This window comes from Salvelinus fontinalis, chromosome 23 (genome assembly GCF_029448725.1).
Source record: "Salvelinus fontinalis isolate EN_2023a chromosome 23, ASM2944872v1, whole genome shotgun sequence".
Classification (NCBI taxonomy): domain Eukaryota; kingdom Metazoa; phylum Chordata; class Actinopteri; order Salmoniformes; family Salmonidae; genus Salvelinus; species Salvelinus fontinalis.
The window spans coordinates 30,474,242-30,500,752 of record NC_074687.1 but is presented as its reverse complement, the minus strand read 5'-3'; the positions used below and the strand labels follow the sequence as shown (position 1 = coordinate 30,500,752).

The 26,511-nt window shown below is 45.5% G+C and overlaps 1 protein-coding gene across 7 annotated transcripts in view; it reads left to right on the top strand.

Annotated features, from left to right (window-relative positions):
* Positions 1–26,511, top strand: part of LOC129821107 (semaphorin-5B-like) — a 199,204-nt gene that overhangs the window by 52,339 nt on the left and 120,354 nt on the right. For all 7 annotated transcript variants that reach the window (XR_008754272.1, XM_055878404.1, XM_055878409.1 and 4 more), the window contains one exon: positions 22,271–22,524. Coding sequence is in view for 6 of the 7 variants with exons in the window: in XM_055878404.1 (XP_055734379.1) it covers positions 22,326–22,524 (199 nt within the window). In the remaining variant the exon portion in view is untranslated. The remainder of the gene's footprint in view (positions 1–22,270; positions 22,525–26,511) is intronic.

The window sequence follows — 26,511 nt, the reverse complement described above, 5'->3', positions numbered from 1 at the left end:
CCGGTTTAGGCCATCATTGAAAATAAGAATTTGTTCTTAACTGACTTACCTAGTTAAATAAAATAAAAATATATCATAGTCGCTCCTCTTTTAACCCAGCTGCCAAACTAACACGTATTCAGATGACCCTCCTACACAGGCTAGATTCTGGAGACTTAGTTTATAAATCATGTTCAGATGTTCTTACCATTCGGCCATCAGGTTTGCCACCAATGCTCCTTATAGGACACATCACTGCGCTCTATACTCCTCTGTAAACTGGCCATCTCAGTATACCAGGCGCAAGACCCACTGGTTGATGCTTATTTATAAAATCCTCTTAGGCCCCGTATCTGAGGTACCTACTGCAGTCCTCATCCTCCACACACAGTACAACACACATTCTGTCAGTCACATTCTGTTACAGGTCCCCAAAGCACACACAGCCCTGGGTCGCTCCTCTTTTCAGTTCGCTGCAGCTAGTGACTGGAACGAGCTGCAAGAAACAATCAAATTGAACAGTTTTATCTCCATCTCTACATTTAAAGAATCAGTCATGGACACTTGCTGACACTTGTGCTGCTTCATGTGATGTATTGTTGTCTCTACCTTCTTGCCCTTTGTGCTATTGTCTGTGCCTAACAATGTTTGTGCCATTTTTGTGCTGCAATGTTGTGTTGCTACCGTGTTGTTGTCATGTTGTGTTGCTACCATGCTGTTTTGTCATGTGTTGCTCCCATGCTGTGTTGTTGTCTTAGATCTCTATGTAGTGTTGTGGCGTCTCTCTGGTCGTGATGTGTTTTGTCCTAAAACATTTTTTTAAATCCCAGCCCCTGTCCCCGCAAGAAGCCTTTTGCCTCTTGGCAGGACGTCCTTGTAAATAAGAATTTGTTCTTAATTAACTTGGCTAGTTAAATAAAGATTCAATAAAATAATTTAAAATAATTAGTAAGGTCTTTAGAAGTTATTTATTTCACAATGTTATGTTACAATTTCAGTTATACAACAAGCTCTCTCTTCAGAGGGGGAGAGAGCGAGAGAGAGGTAGAGCAGGAGAGAGAGTGAGCGAGAGGGAGAGAGAGAGAGAGAGAGAGAGAGAGAGAATGTGATCAATTAAAGAAGTTAGAGAGAGAGCAGTGTGGCCTTTTGAAGTCCAACAGCGGAAGTTGAGCTGTTGTTCCACAGCGACAATGTAGGCAATGATCACAGTGTGTTGTTCTCATTTCATCTCCACATTTCCTGGCACATTTCCTGGTCATGCATCAAGACATCCGTAACGGGAAATTGTGTTGTGAGACCACAAAGCAATTAAAATAGGAAGCAAGATGTTTTTCTTCTAATTATATCACAATGAATTTAATTATTGTTGTGTGCTTTGCCAGCAGAAACATTGTTGTTGTTGTCTAGTGTATTGAAGCAGCATTGGGTTGATCAATAACTTTGCTAAAATGATGCCCTCCTCCCCTTGCTCGTTCTACTATAATGAACGTTCTAAATGATGGAACCAGACTCAAACTAGCTAATTATGTATTTGTACACTGTTTATTGAGTGCATATGTAAATGTATAGTTACATTTACACATGCCAATTCATTGTTCCATTCTCACGTGTCATGCCTTGTAATTTCACTACTCCCCATGCATGTCCAATTTGTACTGCTGATTGGACCGTATAAAAACAACCTGTCTATCCATTCACAAAGTGTGTTATTGGATGTTTCCTCTGATTAGCCTAATAGCAGCCTAATAAAAACATGTTCAGTACACAAATACACAGTAATGACAATGACAAAACCTATTTTTTGCCTCAGTGAATTTCAGATTCAGAATGCACTGTTTCAGGCTGTAGTGTTCGATGATGCCCTGGTGTTTCATTTCAGCTCCACATCCCTCCTTCCTCCCCCCTCTCTCCGACATGAACAGAGGCTCTGACAGCCCTGGTAGAAAGGTGATATTGGCTGCTGTATTCAGGTGTTAGTGGTCTGTGGTTAACCTCAGCGCAGAGCAAGTCAGCTAGCTACCTACCACAGGACTGTGTGTGTGTGTGTCACAGAGAGGGATGCCGCAAACCTCATACCCTGCCACCCCTGTATGAGTGGAAAGCTGAGGGAACCAAGATCACGAGATCAGATAGAAGTGGCCTGAGGAAAAAGCTCTTAAAGACTTACTTAGAAAAACACACGGCTGTAATCGCTGCCAAAGGTGATTCTAACACTTATTGACTCAGGTACGTGAATAGTTATGTAAATGAGATTTTTCTGTGTTTCATGTTCAATACATTGGCTAACATTTCTAAAAACATGTTTTCACTTTGTCATAATGGGGTACTGTGAGATTATTTAAATGGTTTTATCCATTTTGAATTCAGGCTGCAACAACAACATGTGGAATAAGTCAAGCGATATCAATACTTTCTGAAGGCACTGAAATTATTGCTTGAGGTAAAAAAAAAAAAAAAACATATATATAATTATAAGTTCATTACAGGAAAGTATACATGTTTAAAAAGCAAACATGTCTTTAAAAAGCTATTCCGGGTAGGTATATGGTACAGTGCATTCGGAAAGGTACCTAAAGGACTCGCAGATCATGAGAAACAAGATTCTCTGGTCTGATGAAATCAAGATTGACCTCTTTGGCGGAAACCTTGCATCATCCCTATGTTGAAACATGGTAGTGGCAGCATCATGCTGTGGGGATGTTTTTGCTTTGTCATTATGGAGTATTGTGTGTAGATTGATGAGGAAAAAAATATGTTTGATCAATTTTAGGATAAGGCTGTAACGTAACAAAATGTGAAAAGTCAAGGGGTCTGAATACTTTCCAAATGCACTGTATATTCTGGTGTGACTAACTACCCATTGTTCTGTCAGTCAATCTCTCAGCTGACACAGTTCTGCAAGAGCAGTCTGAATTAGGCCGTTTGAATACCACAGTTCAAAGTTGGTCTGCAAATTCAAAGACATTTTATCATCTGAAAATTAAACAGGAAATGTTCTCAAAGCCCTTTGAATACAGCCTTTGTGATATCAAATATTTTTGGTTTTGACTCTCCCCTTCCTCAGCACACATTGCATTGTTCTGCTGTAATCCGGTAGTAATCCTGATCAGAGGTGGTGTGTGTGTGTGTGTGTGTATGTTTGTGTGTGTGTGTGTGTGTGTGTGTGTGTGTGTGTGTGTGTGTGTGTGTGTGTGTGTGTGTGTGTGTGTGACAACAGTTTTCCCCTCAGAACACTCAGAAGAGAGGGAGTGGGGATCTAAAAGAGAGGAATGAAAGGAAGCGATGGTACTCAAAGAGATAAATGGACAGTGAGAAAGAGAGGAAGAGAAGGGGGATGCCCTCAAGGGGCTTGATCCATCCCTCTCTGACACGCCAGAGCATCTAAGGAAAGTGGGAAGAGGAAGTGAGGGGGATTGAGGAATAGGACCTTGAGTGGCAGGTGCAACTACAGTCTAAAGATCCCCCTGGAATGGGGTTTTGGTGTGTGTATGAGTGTCTGTCTGTGTGTGTGTGTGTGTGTGTGTGTGTGCGTGTGTGTGTGTGTGTGTGTGTGTGTGTGTGTGTGTGTGTGTGTGTGTGTGTGTGTGTGTGTGTGTGTGTGCGTGTGTGTGCAGTCACTGAGCTTCCAATCGAACTCTAAAACAAAGCAGCTCCCATAGATAACCACGGCCTAATCAAGACATTAGAGACAGACCAATTCATGTGAAGGTAACCCAATTAATTGATGTCCCAGGCCAACACTGGCATACGGACCTGTTGCAGGCGTCCCGTTTCAAGGTGGTTTTAGAGTCTGAGGAAACTTGTCCATAGGCGTACATCTTTCCCAGACTAGTTTCCCATCTTGGGCTCCCCTGGTGGACACTGACTAGACAGAGAGATAATACCGTACTGTTCTGGCCTCTCCTTGTGGAGACTGACCAGACAGAGATACTACCGTCCTGTCCTGGGCTCCCCTGGTGGAGACTGACCAGACAGAGATACTACCGTCCTGTCCTGGGCTCCCCTGGTGGAGACTGACCAGACAGAGATACTACCGTCCTGTCCTGGGGTCCCCTGGTGGAGACTGACCAGACAGAGAGACACTACCGTCCTGTCCTGGGCTCCCCTGGTGGAGACTGACTAGACAGAGATACTACCGTCCTGTCCTGGGCTCCCCTGGTGGAGACTGACCAGACAGAGATACTACCGTCCTGTCCTGGGCTCCCCTGGTGGACACTGACTAGACAGAGAGATAATACCGTACTGTTCTGGGCCCCCCTTGTGGAGACTGACTGGACAGAGATACTACCGTCCTGTCCTGGGCTCCCCTGGTGGAGACTGACTAGACAGAGAGATAATACCGTCCTGTCCTGGGCTCCCCTTGTGGAGACTGACTAGACAGAGATACTACCGTCCTGTCCTGGGCTCCCCTTGTGGAGACTGACTAGACAGAGATACTACCGTCCTGTCCTGGGCTCCCCTGGTGGAGACTGACTAGACAGAGAGATAATACCGTCCTGTCCTGGCCTCTCCTTGTGGAGACTGACCAGACAGAGATACTACCGTCCTGTCCTGGGCTCCCCTTGTGGAGACTGACCAGACAGAGATACTAACGTCCTGTCGTGGGCTCCCCTTGTGGAGACTGACTAGACAGAAATACTACCGTCCTGTCCTAGGCTCCCCTTGTGGAGACTGACCAGACAGAGATACTACCGTCCTCTCCTGGGCTCCCCTGGCGGAGACTGACCAGACAGAGAGACACTACCGTCCTGTCCTGGGCTCCCCTGGTGGAGACTGACTAGACAGAGATACTACCGTCCTGTCCTGGGCTCCCCTGGTGGAGACTGACTAGACAGAGATACTACCGTCCTGTCCTGGGCTCCCCTGGTGGAGACTGACCAGACAGAGATACTACCGTCCTGTCCTGGGTTCCCCTGATGGAGACTGACCAGACAGATACACTACCGTCCTGTCCTGGGCTCCCCTGGTGGAGACTGACCAGACAGAGAGACACTACCGTCCTGTCCTGGGCTCCCCTTGTGGAGACTGACCAGACAGAGAGACACTACCGTCCTGTCCTGGGCTCCCCTTGTGGAGACTGACCAGACAGAGAGACACTACCATCCTGTCCTGGGCTCCCCTGGTGGAGACTGGATAGACAGCGAGATACTACCGTCCTATCCTGGGCTCCCCTGGTGGAGACTGACCAGACAGAGATACACTACCGTCCTGTCCTGGGCTCCCCTTGTGGAGACTGACTAGACAGAGATACTACCGTCCTGTCCTGGGCTCCCCTGGTGGAGACTGACTAGACAGAGATACTACCGTCCTGCCCTGGGCTCCCCTTGTGGAGACTGACCAGACAGAGAGACACTACCGTCCTGTCCTGGGCTCCCCTGGTGGAGACTGACCAGACAGAGATACTACCGTCCTGTCCTGGGTTCCCCTGATGGAGACTGACCAGACAGAGAGACACTACCGTCCTGTCCTGGGCTCCCCTTGTGGAGACTGTCCAGACATTGAGACACTACCGTCCTGTCCTGGGCTCCCCTGGTGGAGACTGACCAGACAGAGAGACACTACCGTCATGTCCTGGGCTCCCCTGGTGGAGACTGACTAGACAGAGATACTACCGTCCTGTCTTGGGCTCCCCTGGTGGAGACTGACCAGACAGAGAGACACTACCGTCATGTCCTGGGCTCCCCTGGTGGAGACTGACTAGACAGAGATACTACCGTCCTGTCCTGGGCTCCCCTGGTGGAGACTGACCAGACAGAGAGACACTACCGTCCTGTCCTGGGCTCCCCTGGTGGAGACTGACTAGACAGAGATACTACCGTCCTGTCCTGGGCTCTCCTGGTGGAGACTGACTAGACAGAGATACTACCGTCCTGTCTTGGGCTCCCCTGGTGGAGGCTGACTAGACAGAGATACTACCGTCCTGTCCTGGGCTCCCCTGGTGGAGACTGACTAGACAGAGATACTACCGTCCTGTCCTGGGCTCCCCTGGTGGAGACTGACCAGACAGAGATACTACCGTCCTGTCCTGGGCTCCCCTGGTGGAGACTGACCAGACAGAGAGACACTACCGTCCTGTCCTGGGCTCCCCTGGTGGAGACTGACCAGACAGAGAGACACTACCGTCCTGTCCTGGGCTCCCCTTGTGGAGACTGACCAGACAGAGATACACTACCGTCCTGTCCTGGGCTCCCCTTGTGGAGACTGACTAGACAGAGATACTACCGTCCTGTCCTGGGCTCCCCTGGTGGAGACTGACCAGACAGAGAGACACTACCGTCCTGTCCTGGGCTCCCCTGGTGGAGACTGACCAGACAGAGAGACACTACCGTCCTGTCCTGGGCTCCCCTTGTGGAGACTGACCAGACAGAGATACACTACCGTCCTGTCCTGGGCTCCCCTTGTGGAGACTGACTAGACAGAGATACTACCGTCCTGTCCTGGGCTCCCCTGGTGGAGACTGACCAGACAGAGAGACACTATCGTCCTGTCCTGGGCTCCCCTGGTGGAGACTGACCAGACAGAGATACTACCGTCCTGTCCTGGGCTCTCCTGGTGGAGACTGACTAGACAGAGAGACACTACCGTCCTGTCCTGGGCTCCCCTGGTGGAGACTGACCAGACAGAGAGACACTACCGTCCTGTCCTGGGCTCCCCTGGTGGAGACTGACCAGACAGAGAGACACTACCGTCCTGTCCTGGGCTCCCCTTGTTGAGACTGACCAGACAGAGATACACTACCGTCCTGTCCTGGGCTCCCCTTGTGGAGACTGACTAGACAGAGATACTACCGTCCTGTCCTGGGCTCCCCTGGTGGAGACTGACCAGACAGAGAGACACTACCGTCCTGTCCTGGGCTCCCCTGGTGGAGACTGACTAGACAGAGATACTACCGTCCTGTCCTGGGCTCTCCTGGTGGAGACTAACTAGACAGAGAGACACTACCGTCCTGTCCTGGGCTCCCCTGGTGGAGACTGACCAGACAGAGAGACACTACCGTCCTGTCCTGGGCTCCCCTGGTGGAGACTGACCAGACAGAGAGACACTACCGTCCTGTCCTGGGCTCCCCTGGTGGAGACTGACTAGACAGAGATACTTCTCAAAGTCATTAACTTTCTTCATCCTTTAGAACGTCTCCTTATCTCAGTAGAACTGGAAACTTTGACTGCAATTGTTTCTTGGATTGTTATGCGACCGTCACCAACAAAATGTATGCGTTTTCGAAAACGTTAATTTTGGAAGACAAAGCTTTCCAGACAGGCCCTTTGGAGCCGTTGGGAGGTGGGCCAGTTTTATTATAAGTTTTGTGTTCATTCCCTCGGGATGTGGCATGTTTGATCCCTGGGCAGCACAATAGCTCTGAGTGATTAATGCCTTCAGCCAAATCTAATAAAGGGGACGTAGAGTGGGAACAGGGTGGTACGGCATCTCTCTCTCTATCCCTCCATCTATCCATCCATCCATCCCTCCATCTCCAACCATCCCTCCATCTTCATCCATCCATCCCTCCATCTCCATCCATCCCTCCATCTCCATCCATCCATCCCTCCATCTCCATCCATCCATCCCTCCATCTCCATCCATCCATCCTCTGCCACCACGGTCTAAATCAGCCTGCCATTTGTTCTGCTGTGATCAATGTGTTCTGACAAAGAGAGAAGCCAAATTGCGGCACTTTATTGAAATGCTTCCTCCCACCTCCTCCTACGTGGCTGCCTGCCCACGTCTCCTGTGGTTTCAAGCAGCCGCAGCACAGTGTGTGTGTGAATATGAGGTTGTGTTTGTGTGTCTCTCTTTGGTTTCAGGAAGCCAAAGCTAGAGCACATATATACACAGACATCAGAGCCTGTCTGTCTGTGTGTATGTGCCAGGCTGATTCAGTGGCATGAGAATGCGGTCCTGTTAGTGCTTCTACAGACAATGAGAGGACGGACAAGTTAGCACCAAATCAACTGAACTTCATTTGAATGCTCTAGGTTTTATATTGAGTTCTGATGTAATAGTCATTTGGCTGTGCGTGTGCGTGTGTGCGCGTGCGCGTGCACGTGCACATTTTAACACCAGCACCCTGTTTTTCTTTTAAATAGAGAGGGTGAAATAGGGTTTGAATGATGTTTTTCACAATTCATTACAGTAAATCTCTGGTGACCTGTCCTCGCCTCCAGTTGAAAAAGTGCTGTGTATTTTACTACACAAATTACCTTTTTGGAGTGGGTTAATATGCGTGTGTTTGCCATCGTCTTGCAGTGCCAAGTGGCACGAGTGATGATTAGAACAGAATCAGAAAAGACAGGTCTGAATGTCTTAGAGCCTGTGTCAATGAGACCATTACATGTCCTACCAGTGTCATCCTCCCCTTAGAGATACAACAGTATCTGATATAAGGACTCAGTTCGTGATGTGCAAGGAACTCATTGTACAGTATCAATGATCTGTTTTCCAATCATATCATACTCCTCAGCCCGTATGTGCTTGGTGCCTATTAAGCATGTTGTTTGGACTGCTCCACTGGACCTGTGTGTGTGTGTGTGTGTGTGTGTGTGTGTGTGTGTGTGTGTGTGTGTGTGTGTGTGTGTGTGTGTGTGTGTGTGTGTGTGTGTGTGTGTGTGTGTGTGTGTGTGTGTGTGTGTGTGTGCGTGTGTGTGTGCACTCCAGTGGACCCTCTCTATAATGGGATCCATGCTTAGAGACCATTCATAATTGAATTGATAATGAGGCGTTAGGAGGAGTGCTCTGGAAAAGAGGGGAGATGGAAATAAAACATATGCACGTGAGATTACATTGGCACTAAATATTTGTCTGCTATGGGCCCTTTTCAATAGTAGTGCACTATAAAGGGAATAGGGTGCCATTTGGGATGCATACCTAATTTGACTTTTTAAACTGGTGACGATGACATGCCAAGTTGACCTTCAGTGTCTGGAGTGGAGGCATCTATTCTTCTCATGCAACTACGGTACTGCCTACTTCTCTACTATACAGTACAGGACCCATCATGTCCTTGAAGCTACATTTGATTCTCTGAATAGGGTGATGGCGAAATGCGTAGCTTCGCTTCATTTTATAGTGCTTTCCTGGGTGACTCAGAAGTTCAATCAGTTGTTCTGAGTTTAAAAACTATTACAACAGGGACTGAATGCTGAGGTCCCCATGGAAGGCTTTTCCTCTTACTCTGAACTGCACTGCCGTACAAGCTTAGCCTCTGCAGGCTTAAAGGGATTCAGTGAGTGTGTGGGTGTGTGTGTGTCTGTTCCGTGTGTGTGTCTCCAAGTAGCTAAGACTTGATTGAATTCAGCCAGGCCTCTCCCAGGCAGGCCACTCATGATCTTGACAGAGGGCCTTTTCATTGCCCCCCTGTCTGCCTGTCTGTCTCTGTGTGTGTGTGTCTGCATGCATGTGTGTGTTCACTTCAATTAGTGTGTGTTTGTGTGTGTGTGTGTGTGTGTGTGTGTGTGTGTGTGTGTGTGTGTGTGTGTGTGTGTGTGTGTGTGTGTGTGTGTGTGTGTGTGTGTGTGTGTACTAGTAGACAAGACAGGTTCTCTGATGGAGGGTGTTTCTATTGCCCCCCTGTCTGCCCCCCAGGCCGCCTTCTGCTGATGGGATCAGGACTAAGGCTCAGTACCATTATTAACAACCACAGCCTCCTGGACCCCTGGTCTATCGGGTCACTGTCCACAGCCTCCTGGACCCCTGGTCTATCGGGTCACTGTCCTCAGCCTCCTGGACCCCTGGTCTATCGGGTCATTGTCCACAGCCTCCTGGACCCCTGGTCTATCGGGTCACTGTCCTCAGCCTCCTGGACCCCTGGTCTATCGGGTCACTGTCCACAGCCTCCTGGACCCCTGGTCTATCGGGTCACTGTCCACAGCCTCCTGGACCACTGGTCTATCGGGTCACTGTCCTCAGCCTCCTGGACCCCTGGTCTATCGGGTTACTGTCCACAGCCTCCTGGACCCCTGGTCTATCGGGTCACTGTCCACAGCCTCCTGGACCACTGGTCTATCGGGTCACTGTCCACAGCCTCCTGGACCCCTGGTCTATCGGGTCACTGTCCTCAGCCTCCTGGACCCCTGGTCTATCGGGTCACTGTCCACAGCCTCCTGGACCTCTGGTCTATCGGGTCACTGTCCACAGCCTCCTGGACCCCTGGTCTATCGGGTCACTGTCCACAGCCTCCTGGACCCATGGTCTATCGGGTCACTGTCCACAGCCTCCTGGACCACTGGTCTATCGGGTCACTGTCCACAGCCTCCTGGACCCCTGGTCTATCGGGTCACTGTCCACAGCCTCCTGGACCCCTGGTCTATCGGGTCACTGTCCACAGCCTCCTGGACCCCTGGTCTATCGGGCCACTGTCCACAGCCTCCTGGACCCTTGGTCTATCGGGTCACTGTCCTCAGCCTCCTGGACCTCTGGTCTATCGGGTCACTGTCCACAGCCTCCTGGACCCCTGGTCTATCGGGTCACTGTCCACAGCCTCCTGGACCCCTGGTCTATCGGGTCACTGTCCACAGCCTCCTGGACCACTGGTCTATCGAGTCACTGTCCTCAGCCTCCTGGACCCCTGGTCTATCGGGTTACTGTCCACAGCCTCCTGGACCCCTGGTCTATCGTGTCACTGTCCACAGCCTCCTGGACCACTGGTCTATCGGGTCACTGTCCACAGCCTCCTGGACCCCTGGTCTATCGGGTCACTGTCCACAGCCTCCTGGACCCCTGGTCTATCGGGTCACTGTCCACAGCCTCCTGGACCTCTGGTCTATCGGGTCACTGTCCACAGCCTCCTGGACCTCTGGTCTATCGGGTCACTGTCCACAGCCTCCTGGACCTCTGGTCTATCGGGTCACTGTCCACAGCCTCCTGGACCCCTGGTCTATCGGGTCACTGTCCACAGCCTCCTGGACCACTGGTCTATCGGGTCACTGTCCACAGCCTCCTGGACCCCTGGTCTATCGGGTCACTGTCCACAGCCTCCTGGACCCCTGGTCTATCGGGTCACTGTCCACAACCTCCTGGACCTCTGGTCTATCGGCTCACTGTCCACAGCCTCCTGGACCCCTGGTCTATCGGGTCACTGTCCACAGCCTCCTGGACCCCTGATCTATCGGGTCACTGTTCACAGCCTCCTGGACCCCTGGTCTATCGGCTCACTGTCCACAGCCTCCTGGACAACTGGTCTATCAGGTCAGTGTCCACAGCAGACACACACTGTATTGCCATCAATACCTCTGATTATTTGCCTAGCTGTAAGGAAATGATGTGTGGGTGGTGTGTCTGTGTGTGTGTGTCTGTGCATGTGCACGTGCGTTCCTGCGTGTGTGTGTGTATGTATGCATCCATCCAGCTGTTTCTCTGTGCATTCATGAGTCTATTCAGGAGTGTGCACAGTCTTGTTAATCATATCAAGAGTTCTCTTTTGATCTATGCAGCTGTCCTTTTGAAGTCTGCTGTAATCAATTTGCTCATCATTTAAAGTGTCTGGCGGCCCTTGTGTGTGTGTTTTGTTTTGTGTCCGCTCCAGTTAATGAGAACAGCACTCCTTCTGTTGTCCTTGAGATAGCAGCTAATTAGGCTGAGCCGTCTCTGCATCATTGGCTCATAATTCCCGCTTCACTCCCATAGAACGCCATGCAGCCCAGTAAAACGGTGTGATAATTCACTACAATCCGCTGAAATGGTGGTTTATGGTGGTGTATGGTGGATTGCATGGCTCCAAGGAGAGGCTCTGGAGGTTGGTCATGTGTACGTGAGCAAGACAGCCTCTCTGATAGGCTATGACTTTTTTCAAATCGACCAATTCCAACGCTGTAAGCAGATTCAAAGTAACCCCAACCCACATCTGTTTGTCTGAGTATCGCAGCCATCCTGTTGACATCACACACTCCTCTTATCAGTTCTTATCAGCTGTGGCATACAACCCTGGCACATCTGTCTCCCATTATGGTGAGGATGGTGACATTTCAACATTTGTCCTTCATTGGTCCATCCCTGTGAGAGAGAAAGAGAGCAATATAGAGAGAGAGAGCTGACTTGGCCCTCACAGAGGTTCTTTATGAGTTCTCGTCCCGGGCCTGTCTCAGCACTCACGCTCTAAATTCTACCGAGGTTTGTGGACAGGATGGCAGTGAATTACGACTGCAAGGAAAACCTTCATTCAATGCACACACACACACTTGCACACTTGCACACACACACACACACACTATTATCCACTGACTCATACTGACACAGAGACACACACACACCTATCTTTCAGAAAGAACATTGAGTCTAAAATAATCAAGAGAGAGAGAGAGAGAAAGCGATCTAGCAAGCAATCGAACGAAAGAGAGAAAAAGTGTTGACCTCTCCAACCCTGTTAACAACCTGGGTTTTGTGGGATGGACACCCTTCTATTGAGGGAGCCAATCAGAGGTCGTCACCCCTGGTTACTTGTACTCTTTGTGTTTCCTAGGGAAGAAACTGACCACTGAGAGAGACCTAGATGGAAGCCTATTCAGAATAATTGATGACACAATTTATTTTGATACCATTAATATTTTTTATAGAAGTAGATTAGCACAGCCTATTTTCTATTTTTTTCTCAGAATGGGGTGAATTTTGGAGGTAATCAAACACATTGGAAACAAGTCAAATGCAAGACAATGCTCTATACTACAGGCTTTGCATTGGAGTTTAGAGATTTGGAAATGATATGCTGACTCATACTGTCAGAGGTTAATATGGAACACATCAAAGGATTGGCTCAGTGATTCTCAGTGGACTCAGTGGTTCAAGGCAAATTGTTGGGTTAAGGAGTGGGTCTTTTCCAATTCCAAGTTCCAACAAGGTATTTCAAAAAATAAAAATAATTAGAGTATCTAGCAGCAGTATCTCCTGTACAGCATAACCTCTTGTTTAACTATTTCATTTTGAACGTTTAAACCGTTTGTTTAAAACACTGCCTGCAAACCTCCCAAACAAATCAAAACAAGCCCCAGGGTTAAAATTCTCTCAGTGAAGGCTCGTAGACTGTGCACAATGAAGAGGTATCAGGTAAACTTGAGATATGCACTTGATGTGGCTTCTGTCTGTGTCCCAAATGGCACCCAAATGGCCCGGGTCAAAAATAATGCACTATGTAGGGAATAGCATGCCATTTGGCACGCACCAATGCACTTTGTACCATTTTATTACCCTTCATTATTTTCACAGAAACACTTTTATTATAATAGTTGTGTGCAATAGATTCATGCTACTTGAGGCAGCTTTTTGTGTTTGTTTACGTGTATTATGCAGTCTGAACTCACATTACCTGAAGAAAAAAAATCCCCTCGGGATCTTGCTGGAATGTCTCATATCCAATCAAATATGCATGAACTCTGCAGCTAGGGAAGCTAAGGAAATGCCCACTCTATGCAAATAATAAGTAATGTCTCACAAAACATATTGTACATAACCTTTGAACAGAAAAGGTGTGAAAAGGTGTGAAAAGGTCTGAACAGAAAAGGTGTGAGACTGTCTGCCAACTAATGTCATAATAGATATTTTGAAGGACAGACACTGTGTGTTATTACAGATCAGGCTGGGGTGGAGAGCTCTGTGGTTGTGTGTCTGGGTGTATGTGTCTGGGTGTATGTGTCTCTGCGTGTGTGTGCGTGATGCACACTGACAGGCCCAAAGATTGGAAGATAACCTTTCCCTCCCAAGGCTCTGCCAGCAGATTGCTTCTGACCAACCATACATCACTCTAGACTTGTGATTGGAGGACAGTGTGATTGTGATTGGAGGACAGTGTGATTGGAGGACAGTGTGATTGTGATTGGAGGGCAGTGTGATTGTGATTGGAGGACAGTGTGATTGTGATTGGAGGACAGTGTGATTGTGATTGGAGGACAGTGTGATTGTGATTGGAGGACAGTGTGATTGTGATTGGAGGACAGTGTGATTGGAGGACAGTGTGATTGTGATTGGAGGACAGTGTGATTGTGATTGGAGGACAGTGTGATTGGAGGACAGTGTGATTGTGATTGGAGGGCAGTGTGATTGGAGGACAGTGTGATTGTGATTGGAGGACAGTGTGATTGTGATTGGAGGACAGTGTGATTGGAGGACAGTGTGATTGGACGTTTAGAACAGCTCAATAAGTGGCCCTCTCATCTCAAGCCTTTGTGTCCTATTCAAAATTGAATTTCTTCATTGTTGGAGCCTATTTTGACTCTTTGAACTGTGCTTCATGCACCGTAATAAACCCCTGGATGTGCTGTAACAAGTTGTTTTGTTCCAATATAAACCAGGCAACGTTAAGGGGTGCAATCTGCCATTACAATCAGGACTTTTCTTTTGGAGTCTGTGTGTTGGAGTCTGAGTGGTGTAATGCAAGTTGTCCTCACTCAAAGGGTGTGTCCCAAATGGCACTATATTCCCTATATAGTGCACTACTTTTGACCAGGGCCCATAGGCATAGGCAATTAGTGCACTATAAGAAATAGGGTTTTATTTGGGATGCAGGCAGACTCTGAAGCAGTGCTAGAATACGTAACCACACCAGTCTGGGGAAACTGTAAGACTGTAATAGGCTCTTCAACACTTGGATTTTCAGATTGGCAGCAAGGTCACTGGGTGCTTTCACTGATGTAGACAGACAGCACGTGATGATTGCCCTCACTGAGATTCTACTGCCTGCTGTGTATGAGTACTCACTTCCCAAAAAGACACAGCCCACAGACACACATTCTGTAGCACTACACAGAGACGAAGAAATGCACTTTGTACTCTGTGGACTGTCTCCACTCTGGAGAATGCAAAGTGCAGACAGACACACAATCATATTCTTTTGTTGTCTGGGCCTTTGTGCCTGGATAGATCACAGTCAAATAACTGTGTTATCCTTCTATTATTGTATCTGCACCTGGAGGCACCAACTGCCTTTTCTATGTGTTATCATATGGTTATGATATCGACACTGAGTAATGATGGTATGATATCATACACATTCCATATCATTTGATTCAACCCCGTCACCCCCATAAAATTAAAAATAGAATGTTTATTCCTATGTTCAGTCCCAATGCTCTTTTCTGTGTCCGAGACTCCGAGGTCAGATGTCATTCAAGCACATTCCTTGGGAAATCCATTTATTCTGTTTTAACGGACCTACTCAAGCGTGAGCACGGCGACTCAATAAGATATTTCTACGACCCTCCCATCACTCTTTTACCAAAAAGGTCCTTTTATATCAGCCCTTCCCCATCTTCTCCCACATTCCTATGGTTTTCCCCAAGTGTGTAGCCTACATATTACCCTCCCCCTGCTCCCCTCCTCTTTGGCACTTAACGGGCCCCATTGTCCCCCCCCCCCCCCCCCCCCCCCACATCGCTCATTGCCCAGACCCCTATAGGCCATCTCGGAGCAGGCATTAAAAAGATTGGTGAGGTTCAGTTATTGAGTAGAATTAGACATATCTTCAATGTAACCCCCGACGGGACCAAACCCCTTGGGGAGAAAGGGGGAGGAGGGGGGAGAGAGGGGGAGGCTAAATAGGGATGAGAATATGGTAGCAGTATGTTTGTTCGTGTGTGTGGAGGGGGAGTGTGGTGCCTCATGCCTACTAGTTATTTATGAGTTTAGATGGTAAAAGACAGTGTGAGTTTAACTTGTAATTGGTGAAAGTTTTCAGATGCTATAGTGTGGTAGTAGTTAGTAGGCTGTAGATATGTCTTCTTACTTCCTAGATTTCTCTTGGTGCTATACAGTAGGTTGGGATGCTTTGCGCTCTTGCTGTGTGTGTTTGCTTACCTTAGTTATTTCCCTAAGGGAACAATAAACATAACAAGTGGGAAATTAAGTGTGCAGCATCTAATTTTATTTCCTAAAAAAACCATTTGATTATGTGGGTAATCAAATGGTTTTAATTGAGAAACGTGGATATTAAGTAGATTTATTTGAGAAATGTGGAAATGATGTACACTACCGTTCAAAGGTTTGGTGCCACTTACAACATTAACAATGTCTACACTGTATTTCTGATCAATTTGATGTTATTTTAATGGACAAAAAATGTGCTTATCTTTAAAAAATAAGGACATTTCTAAGTGACCCCAAACTTTTGAACGATAGTGTAGGTTTAATTGAGAAACATGATATTATGTAGGATTAATTGAGAAACGTGATATGATGTAGGTTGAATTGAGAAACGTGATATGATGTAGGATTAATTGAGAAACGTGATATGATGTAGGTTTAATTGAGGAACGTGATATGATGTAGGTTGAATTGAGAAACGTGATATGATGTAGGTTTAATTGAGAAACGTGATATGATGTAGGTTTAATTGAGAAACGTGATATGATGTAGGTTGAATTGAGAAACGTGATATGATGTAGGTTTAATTGAGAAATGTGATATGATGTAGGTTTAATTGAGAAATGTGATATGATGTAGGTTGAATTGAGAAACGTGATATGATGTAGGTTTAATTGAGAAATGTGATATGATGTAGGTTTAATTGAGAAACGTGATATGATGTAGGTTTAATTGAGGAACGTGATATGATGTAGGTTTAATTGAGAAATGTGATATGATGTAGGTTTAATTGAGAAACGTGATATGATGTAGGTTTAATTGAGAAACGTGATATGATGTAGGTTTAATTGAGAAACGTGATATGATGTAGGTTTAATTGAGAAACGTGATATGATGTAGGTTTAATTGAGGAACGTGATATGATGTAGGTTTAATTGAGAAATGTGATATGATGTAGGTTTAATTGAGAAACGTGATATGATGTAGGTTTAATTGAGAAACGTGATATGATGTAGGTTTAATTGAGAAACGTGGTATGATGTAGGTTTAATTGAGGAACGTGATATGATGTAGGTTTAATTGAGAAATGTGATATGATGTAGGTTTAATTGAGAACGTGATATGATGTAGGTTTAATTGAGAAACGTGATATGATGTAGGTTGAATTGAGAAATGTGATATGATGTAGGTTTAATTGAGAAACGTGATATGATGTAGGTTTAATTGAGAAATGTGATATGATGTAGGTTTAATTAAGAAACGTGATATGATGTAGGTTTAATTGAGAAACGTGATATGATGTAGGTTTAATTGAGAAACGTGATATGTAGGTTTAATTGAGAAATGTGATATGATGTAGGTTTAATTGAGAAATGTGATATGATGTAGGTTTAATTGAGGAACGTGATATGATGTAGGTTTAATTGAGAAACGTGATATGATGTAGGTTTAATTGAGAAATGTGATATGATGTAGGTTTAATTAAGAAACGTGATATGATGAAGGTTTAATTGAGGAACGTGATATGATGTAGGTTTAATTGAGAAATGTGATATGATGTAGGTTGAATTGAGAAATGTGATATGATGTAGGTTTAATTGAGAAACGTGATATGATGTAGGTTTAATTGAGAAACGTGATATGATGTAGGTTTAATTGAGGAACGTGATATGATGTAGGTTTAATTGAGAAATGTGATATGATGTAGGTTTAATTGAGAAACGTGATATGATGTAGGTTTAATTGAGAAACGTGATATGATGTAGGTTTAATTGAGAAACGTGATATGATGTAGGTTTAATTGAGAAATGTGATATGATGTAGGTTTAATTGAGAAACGTGATATGATGTAGGTTTAATTGAGGAACGTGATATGATGTAGGTTTAATTGAGAAACAAGTGCTGTATTTACTTCTGCCACAAATCAGATACCTGGGAGCATCTTCTGATCTGATGAGCTGGTGTTGGTATTCCACTGGTACTAAAGCTAATGTAGAGGTTAGCGTATTTGTGTGAGCTTGTGGTTGTGTGTGCGTGTATGTTTGTGTGTGTGTGTGTGTGTGTGTGTGTGTGTACATATGTGCGCAACAGAAGGCTTAGTGAGAACGGCACATTTTTCATACACTTACTGCTCATGGGGCCTCAATAATACATCCTGATATAAGATGCTTAACAATCACATCCAATCAACATAGCTTAAGATCAAATGCATCAAAGAACCCATTGGAGTGGAACCAGTCCTCCTTGGAGACTTTCCCAACGGAAATTACCAATTTAATTTCGATTAGTTTTTTTCGTGTTATTTTCTTGAAGCGTAAACATCAATAGCTACATCCGTTCATTCCAGTGAAACACTTTATTTCTCTGATATGGGGTAGGTAGCCTACCTTGTTTTTTATGAACAGCACCAGTGATTGGTTGCATCCCAAATGGCACCCTATTCCCATTTTTTGGTCAAAAGTAGTGCCACGCATAGGAAATAGGGTGCCATTTGGGACACAGACATTGTCTTCTCAATGGGCTGGAAGCAATTTAATCAGTGTCCTAATTGATTCAGATGAGATTTGGTTGAAGGACTTTCTATTGAGTTGTAATTAGAAGCAGTCCCCTGGGCAACAGGGTAGAGAGTAGACCCATCACCATCCAGATGAGGGAAGGTGCAGGCAGAGCGCTCAGGGCCCTAAATCATCTGTCTCCGGTATGGCGAAGCAGAGTGGAGCCGGAGAGGAGAGCCAGTGATTCATCCTAAACCTTTATGGCTGGTAGGGAGAGAGAAACTGTCTGACACACCTGCTGGCCCAGCGGCCTTGTTGAATGGGATAAAAGCCCTCTGACATTATTAAAAGACAAGAGTGTTTTAAATGAGTTTTTATGGCCTCCATTCGTCCGCTCCGCCTCTACCGTCCTGTCCGTTGCTTTAGTTTTAGTGAAAAGGCAACATTTTCAGTGAGGCTGTTGCGTTTAAAAGGTCTGAAAGACTGAGGGGAGGGGGGGGGGTCAAAAGATGCACCCCACCCCAACCCCCACACAGCAGAGAAAGAGAACATGAACAAGGGAAAGAAGACAAGCTATAAAGTGTCTCTACTCATAGGCTATTATTCTGTCTCTAGGGCCCTTTGCCTGCTATTGCACCATCCAAGCTACGCAACTATTTACATTTCATGGCGTTAATCAGACTTTACTCTCTCTCATCTTACTTATAGATATGCAGTATATGGGTATCACTTAGTGGGTAGGGAAAACATATTTAGCATTTTGGTCTAGAAGATGTACCTCCCTCGCTTTTGATGCTTTTTCTATGAGGGTATTTTCATAGCCTACGATACATCATCAATCTCTGAGCTGCTCTTTCTCCCTTCAGAACGTTTTCTCTGATGTGTCTTGACACACGCTGTGGGCTCAGTGCAAACACTCTACTCTACCTGGCCCCATCTACTTCAGACCTTGTTCAATATATTCACTGTTACCATAGCTACAGGATGGCATCCAATGTCAGTGAGTGAGCTGAGAGACAATATGAAATCAGAGCAATCTCAACTACTGGACCTCCCACCTCCTATGTGTGTGTGTGTGTGTGTGTGTGTGTGTGTGTGTGTGTGTGTGTGTGTGTGTGTGTGTGTGTGTGTGTGTGTGTGTGTGTGTGTGTGTGTGTGTGTGTGTGTGTGTGTGTGTGTGTGTGTGTGTGTGTGTGTGTGTGTGTGTGTGTATCTCAAGGACTGTACCTTCTGCTTCCAACAGTAGTCACTCTGCTCGATTGTCAGAGGGCTATTGACAGGGGACGTGTCTGGGCATTCATTAGTCAAAACCCCTGGAAGTTCCCCTCTAAGCCATGAGCACACTGTCCACAGTCCATGGATAATTTACTGACTGACTCCTTCTCCCAGCTAGGCAGTGTGTGTGTGTGAGTGTGTGCGTACGTGTGTGTGATTTGATGATGTGTGTATGTAGACTAATGAAACCACATCTGTCCACCCAAAGTGCCAGTGGAGCCTAGTCTACACACTCACACCTCCACCTGCTGTTAGCGTTTACCCATGGGTCTAGTTGACTGTGTCTGTGCCAAGACCAGCACTGCTCTGTGGGTTGTAGAGGTGCTGCTGGCCCTCCTGGTCTTCTCTCTCTACACCAGCCAAGCACTATTTTAATTAACACCAGTTCTATTTTAGTGTAGGGACTACTTTTAAGTTTGAATATACTTTACATAGCAGTGTATCTAACAGTAGTGTTTTCCTTTCTCGCAGATTCACTGCATACTTTTCACTGCAAATGATGTTCTAGCTAGGGTTGACATGAGGAATATTGCACAATGTAACCCATCCCTTCTTGAAACTGTTTTCCGTGAAAACGCACGGAATGCTGTATGCTTAGGGCTTTTCGATGTATGTCTAGTGGCACTTCTGTGTTCCTTGGCATCTACCCTGAGCCTGTTGTGTTGACTGTTACTGTATTGTAATGACAAACACCCCAGCAGCTCATGTGCATTTGCCTAATTAGTTACCAGCTGTAGTGAGAGGGAGTGGGTTAATGGATTGTGGGCAATAAGGTTGATTTTAAACTCAACCAACCTAATAATGTGTTATTGATCGTCCCATTTAAAGGACTACTATTACAAGAAGACCTAACCCTTTGAATGTGAGAGCAGGAAGGAAGTTATTAATCTACTTTACTGATATTACGTGCCACAATGGTAACATTGTAAGAAGGCGCAAGGGTGGGTGATGGACTACAGGTTTCAGCCAGGCTGTATTCCCTTGTATATTATGTCTGCAGGAAATTACATTTACTACGGAGGAGGAAGTGGAGAATTGTGTGGTACTGTTCAAGGCTGCTTAACACAGTTTATTCTGGAGTGGCTGAACTGAAATGCACTGAAGAAAATATCTTGATTGGACGTACAATAAGGTTGTTGAGCAAACTCACAACAAAATGTTTATATCTGAAAATGTTGTTGAGCAAATTCACAATCCTATTGCAGCGGGTTACCTTACAATTGTACGTTGAATCAGCTTTTGAGTTGTTTACTGTGTGGCTGAAGGACAGGCGATGCGCTTAACCCGACCTGGAGCCAGCGAAGTGCAGCCAAAATGTAAAGTTTACATGAAGGCAAAAAGGTGCAACTATCACTCTTCAAGTTAAAACATTCGGCCAGTAGGTCAAAACATGAATGCCTTTATCTTAAATAAATGACATTTTAAGAATGAGAGCTCATGTGAACTGAGATTGCAGCAATACCTAGGCAGCTTAAGTACTGTGAGAGGTGTTGGGATGAAATAATGACTAAGATATTTCAGCTCTTCATGTGCGTTATCTACTCAAAACAATTAGTTTAAAACATTATTTTAAGTATAGGGATCTCTCTAGAGAATAGCTGAAGAGAGCGTTTTTCTTGTGTTAAGCACATTTCTATGAGCCATAGATTTGAAGCTCACAGTGTTCTGGTACATTAACTCATGGTAACTTGCACCCCATTGAACAATCCACTACCCTTTCATTCAATTTTCTGATTTTAATCAGCCGTTAAATTAACTTCTGAGGTTTAATTACGTATTTTGAACGATTATGGTGAGGCCAGGGGTTAGGTACTTCACAGACATGGCTCCTCGGTGTTTAAGTGTCTCTGTTTGCAATTTTCTCTCCTCACTCTCTCACCTGTCTCTTTGTTTTTCACTTGTTTCATGTTCATATACACCACCGTTCAAAAGTTTGGTGTCACTTAGAAATGTCCTTGTTTTTGAAAGAAAAGCACATTTTATGTCCATTAAAATAACATAAAATTGATCAGAAATACAGTGTAGACATTGTTCATGTTGTAAATGACTATTGTAGCTGGAAACGGAAGATTTTTTGGGAATATCGACATAGGCCCATTATCAGCAACCATCACTCCTGTGTTCCAATGACATGTTGTGTTAGCTAATACAAGCTGCAAAGAAAAGTTGCGGAGTTTCAAAGAAAAAGCCTTATCTCAGACTGGCCAATAAAAAGAACAGATTAAGATGGGCAAAAGAACACAGACACTGGACAGAGGAACTCTGCCTAGAAGGCCATCATCCCGGAGTCACAGTTGACATTGAGACTGGTGTTTTGTGGGTACTATTTAATGAAGCTGCCAGTTGAGGACTTGTGAGGCGTCTGTTTCTCAAACTAGACACTCTAATGTACTTGTCCTTTTGCTCAGTTGTGCACCGGGGCCTCCCACTCCTCTTTCTATTCTGGTTAGAGCCAGTTTGCACTGTTCTGTGAAGGGAATAGTACACAGCGTTGTACGAGATCTTCAGTTCCTTTGCAATTTCTCACATGGAATAGCCTTCATTTCTCAGAACAAGAATAGACTGACGAGTTTCAGAAGAAAGTTCTTTGTTTCTGTCCATTTTGGGGCTGCAATCAACCCCCAGTCTCCGGGATTGTACATATGTGTCAAGAACCAGAAGTGTCATCATGCAACCACAGACTCTTTGCAACACATCTTCTTTTTCGAACTCTCTCTCTTTCTTCCCTTCTTTTCTCACAGTTGTATCCCAGAGGCCCACCTTGGCAGTTAGAGGAAAGGCTCCGCCCCCATCACCATGACAGCAGCGTTGCCACGGAACGCTGCCCCCCTGACTGTGCCTGGCCTGTTGCTCCTCCCCCTGCTTCTGCTGCCCCTCCCCATCACACTGTCCCAGAAACCCATGCTGCCCTCCCCACCCGCACCCACGCCCGCCCCCCAGTACCTATCCCGGCCGGAGTGTACCCGGAGAGAACACCCTGTGGTCACCTTCCAAGGTAAGTCTTAATATACTGTACACTGTACACACCCTCCTGATTGGACAGAACCATTCACGAGGCCCTTCCTCTAACGAATGTATGCAAACTTGATTATTTATAGTAGACTTAAACCCATTTTATTACTCGACATCACATTGGTCTTAGATCCCCCATTTATAACTCTCTCAATCCCTTCACCTCTATAATATATAGTTTCATGACCTAAAGGATCTTCTTCTTGAACCAAAGTTTGAATGAAATTGTTTGACCTAAGAATGTTTTGCCAAAGGGATCAGTGTGAAACTGTACACCCAATATGATTAAATCAGTGAAGAGAATGACTGAACAGACTCCAAGCCTAACAGGTTACAGGGAGGAGCAGCCCTTTGTACAGACAAGCTCTATAGCCATCTCTCATATCACGCTATACAGCAGGGGTCTCCAACCTTTTCTAGCAGGAGAGCTACTTAAAAAAGATTAAACATGTTGCGAGCGACATTTTTTTAATAGCTTTCAAATAGGCACATTATTCTCTTCTCCTCTACCCTGAAACTCTTCACCGGGTCCTTGGTGTACAAGAGATGTGTTTTCTGTCAATATACTGTACCTAGTAAGATAGTGGTTAATAAACAATATTTTGGCATGACAGCCCCATAGAATTATCATTTTTATTTTCCCAAATTCTGTTTTTTCCTGTTTTTGGATTTGTTTCAGTTTTTTACCCTTAATATAAAAATGATTCATAGACGCAACGGATGTGGATGTTCGGAGTCGATGTCAATGCTTAATTGAAGACAGTTTTTGAGGTCTGGGGGGAAAAAACAAAGTCATTTTTATTTTTTTGTGAAATTCCCCTTTAATTGCACATTTAACAAGAGAGGAAATGTGTCAATCTAGCGATGTTTCTGCTGTTAGGCCTACTGCTGCAGCAAATGTCAGGACAGTTTGCAAAACAATGGCAACCCAATTGATACAAATAATCATGATATAGTTCTGTCAGGTAAGCCTACTTTGTATTTAACAGTTAACACTTAATTGCGAAGGTTTTTGGGGAAAGTCTTTCTGTCTACCCACAAGACGGCTATCATTAGCATCGACAACAAACAGACAAGGGCAATATTGCTGGAAATGAATTGGCTGTTTAAACCAATAGTAGGTAGCCAGGGGTAGGATAATGTCAATGTGGCTTTGATTGGATAGTAGCCAGGCGCGTTATGTTTACGACAGTTTGCAATGGAATACATGAAAAAATGCACATACTTTCAGGAATTGATTGGCGAGCTACTCATAAGTGGGCTGCGAGCTACTGATAGCGTGTGATCTACCTGTTGGAGAACCCTGCTATACAGAGAGAAACAGAGACGCTTTATGTTGATGCCAGCACCGTTTGACAGGCATACCAGTAAGACAGGGAGATAAACACTTTTCATTTCAATCTTTCTGGCTGCCAGCTTCAATAATTCCACATGTCGGTTGGTTTACACACACGCAAATACGCACATGACAGAGACAGAGAGAACATTGTGTACAGGGACACCCCCTTTATCTTCTCTGTTCATCTATTCAGCGGGTTAAGAAACAAGGTGTTCTCCATAGTGAGATCTAGACATGCAGAGTGACGGAGGGAGGATAACACTGAAATGGCTGTTTATTTCAGGAGAAGGTGTTTTTGTTAACCTTTCCAAGGGCCATGAATAGATGGATTGGTCAAATAAATGATGTTCAGTGTGTGGAAAGAATGACGAAAATAAATAGTGAATGGATAGCTAGAGGGTTTACTTATTATTGGAAATATGCCCAAACCTCTCTAAAATCAATGGGTCATATGAACGTTTCCTGGAGCTCCTATAGTCTCTTTTTTATTGCAATGCAGCATTATCACCTGAAATGGTGTTCTTTCAGGGGCCAGTTTATTAATGTGATCATGAGGTCCTCTGGGGTACAGGTGGAGGGCTGGAAGCCAAGGAGGACTATATTTTTTCGAATGATTCCATTTTCCATTTCCAGATTCAGATTTGAATGAATCAGTAGAAAAGTAGAAAAGAGCAGGGGATATCGTTAAGACTATTCAATGTCACCGTTTCAGCACAAGGCCATTCTCAAGACCTATTCAGTATCTGTAATGGTAAGTTACCTGGATCAAAAATATCCTTTCACTCAGCTCCATTCATACCTACCTACCTTCAGTGTGCTTACAGCTACCAGATAACCCTTAGACTGATGTCAGTGCTGCCTACTGCACATCAAAGGCATACTTTACCCACTTTAGGATGACTCTCACAGATGGAGAGCAGACGGCCCATTTGCTTAGCATAGGTGGCAGTATAACCCTTTATGTGGAGGCAGCAGCTATAGAAATGCCGGAACAATGAAGGTGTCAGGCTGAACCTGAGATTAGTCCCAGTGATTGATGAACGTTTTATCGTAGGGTGGTGGAGCGGTCACTGAGCCAAGTCACCTTGTGGAGGGGTGGGATGGGGGCCCTTTTAATCTGGCTGGGGTAATGTGTGTGTGTGCGTGTGTGTCTGAGCAGGGAGAAGGGATCAGGGGCATCTTCTTGGTCTTTCTAGCCTCTGAAGCTGGTGCACTTCACTGGAGCATGGTGTTCCATCCTCATTTAGGGGCCCCTTCCCCATCCTCTTAAGATGTTCCTGGTGGCGGTGTGTTAACCGCTATACCGTGGAGGCCCCTCTGCTTTGAAAAGGCTTAAACGCCAAAACGGATCTCATGCCGAAAAAAGTCCCCTAACTGGCAGTGAGGCCCCTGACTGTAGAACTTAAAGGTAACAGTCACCGTGCACTATTGCTGTTGAAGGACTGGACACGTCACTGAGTTTGTCCCAGTTGTTGTTGACAAACGTGATCGTGATCATTATCATACTCAAGTTGTTGGAGAGAGAAACTGGATAAGGCTCTCTGTCATTATCATCCTCTCTGTCACCTCTGTCCCAGTGGCCAGTATCACACCTCACATCTATCCATCAAATGAGGCCTGTAGGAGGGATAATCTAGCACGGTAAGAGGTGGTGCCAGAGTATCACCTCAGAATCATCTCCTCTCACATTCCATCCAGAGATCTGAGGCACGGAACCTCCATTCCTCCACCCTGGAGACGCCAAGTAGCCTAATCTCTCCTCTGAGCCTCCCAGTGATAGCCTGGTCCCAGATCAGATTGTGCTGTCTTGCTAACTTCTATGGTCATTGTCATTCCACGGCCATAGGAGTTGGCTATACAGCACAAACAGATTGTAGGTTAGCGCTTTCATCATAAATCTTGTTCTGGAGGTAGCTCTGCAGAGTGGTCACTAGCTGGCACAGCCACAAAGTCATAATTTCTGATTTTAAACCAAACCATAACTTTAACCAACTGCTTTCACTAATTCCTAACCCTAACACGGAACCCAAACCGGCTGCGTGCGTGCGCTATCGTGCATACATTTATTTTGCCCCCCCCCCCCCCCCCCCACCAAACGCGATCATGACATGCAGGTTAAAATATCAAAACAAACTGAACTAATGACATTAATTTGGGGACAGGTCGAAAAGCATTAAACATGTATGGCAATTTAGCTAGTTAGCTTGCACCTGCTAGTTAACGTTAATTTGTCCTATTTAGCTAGCTTGCTGTTGCTAGCTAATTTGTCCTGGGATATAAACATTGGGTTGTTATTTTACCTGAAATGCAAAAGGACCTCTTCTCCGACAATTAATCCACACATAAAACGGCCAACCGAATCGTTTCTAGTCATCTCTCCTCCTTCCAGGCTTTTTCATCATTTAACTTATATGGTGATCGCATCTAAACTTTCATTGTATTACCACGACTACCGGCAAAACAGTTTGTCTTTCTATCACCCACGTGGGTATAACCAATGAGGAGATGGCACGTGGGTACCTGCTTCTATAAACCAATGAGGAGATGGAAGAGGCAGGACTTGCAGTGCGATCTGCATCAGAAATAGGAATGAGATCTATTTTAGCCCTTGGTGTCGTAGACGCTCGTTGG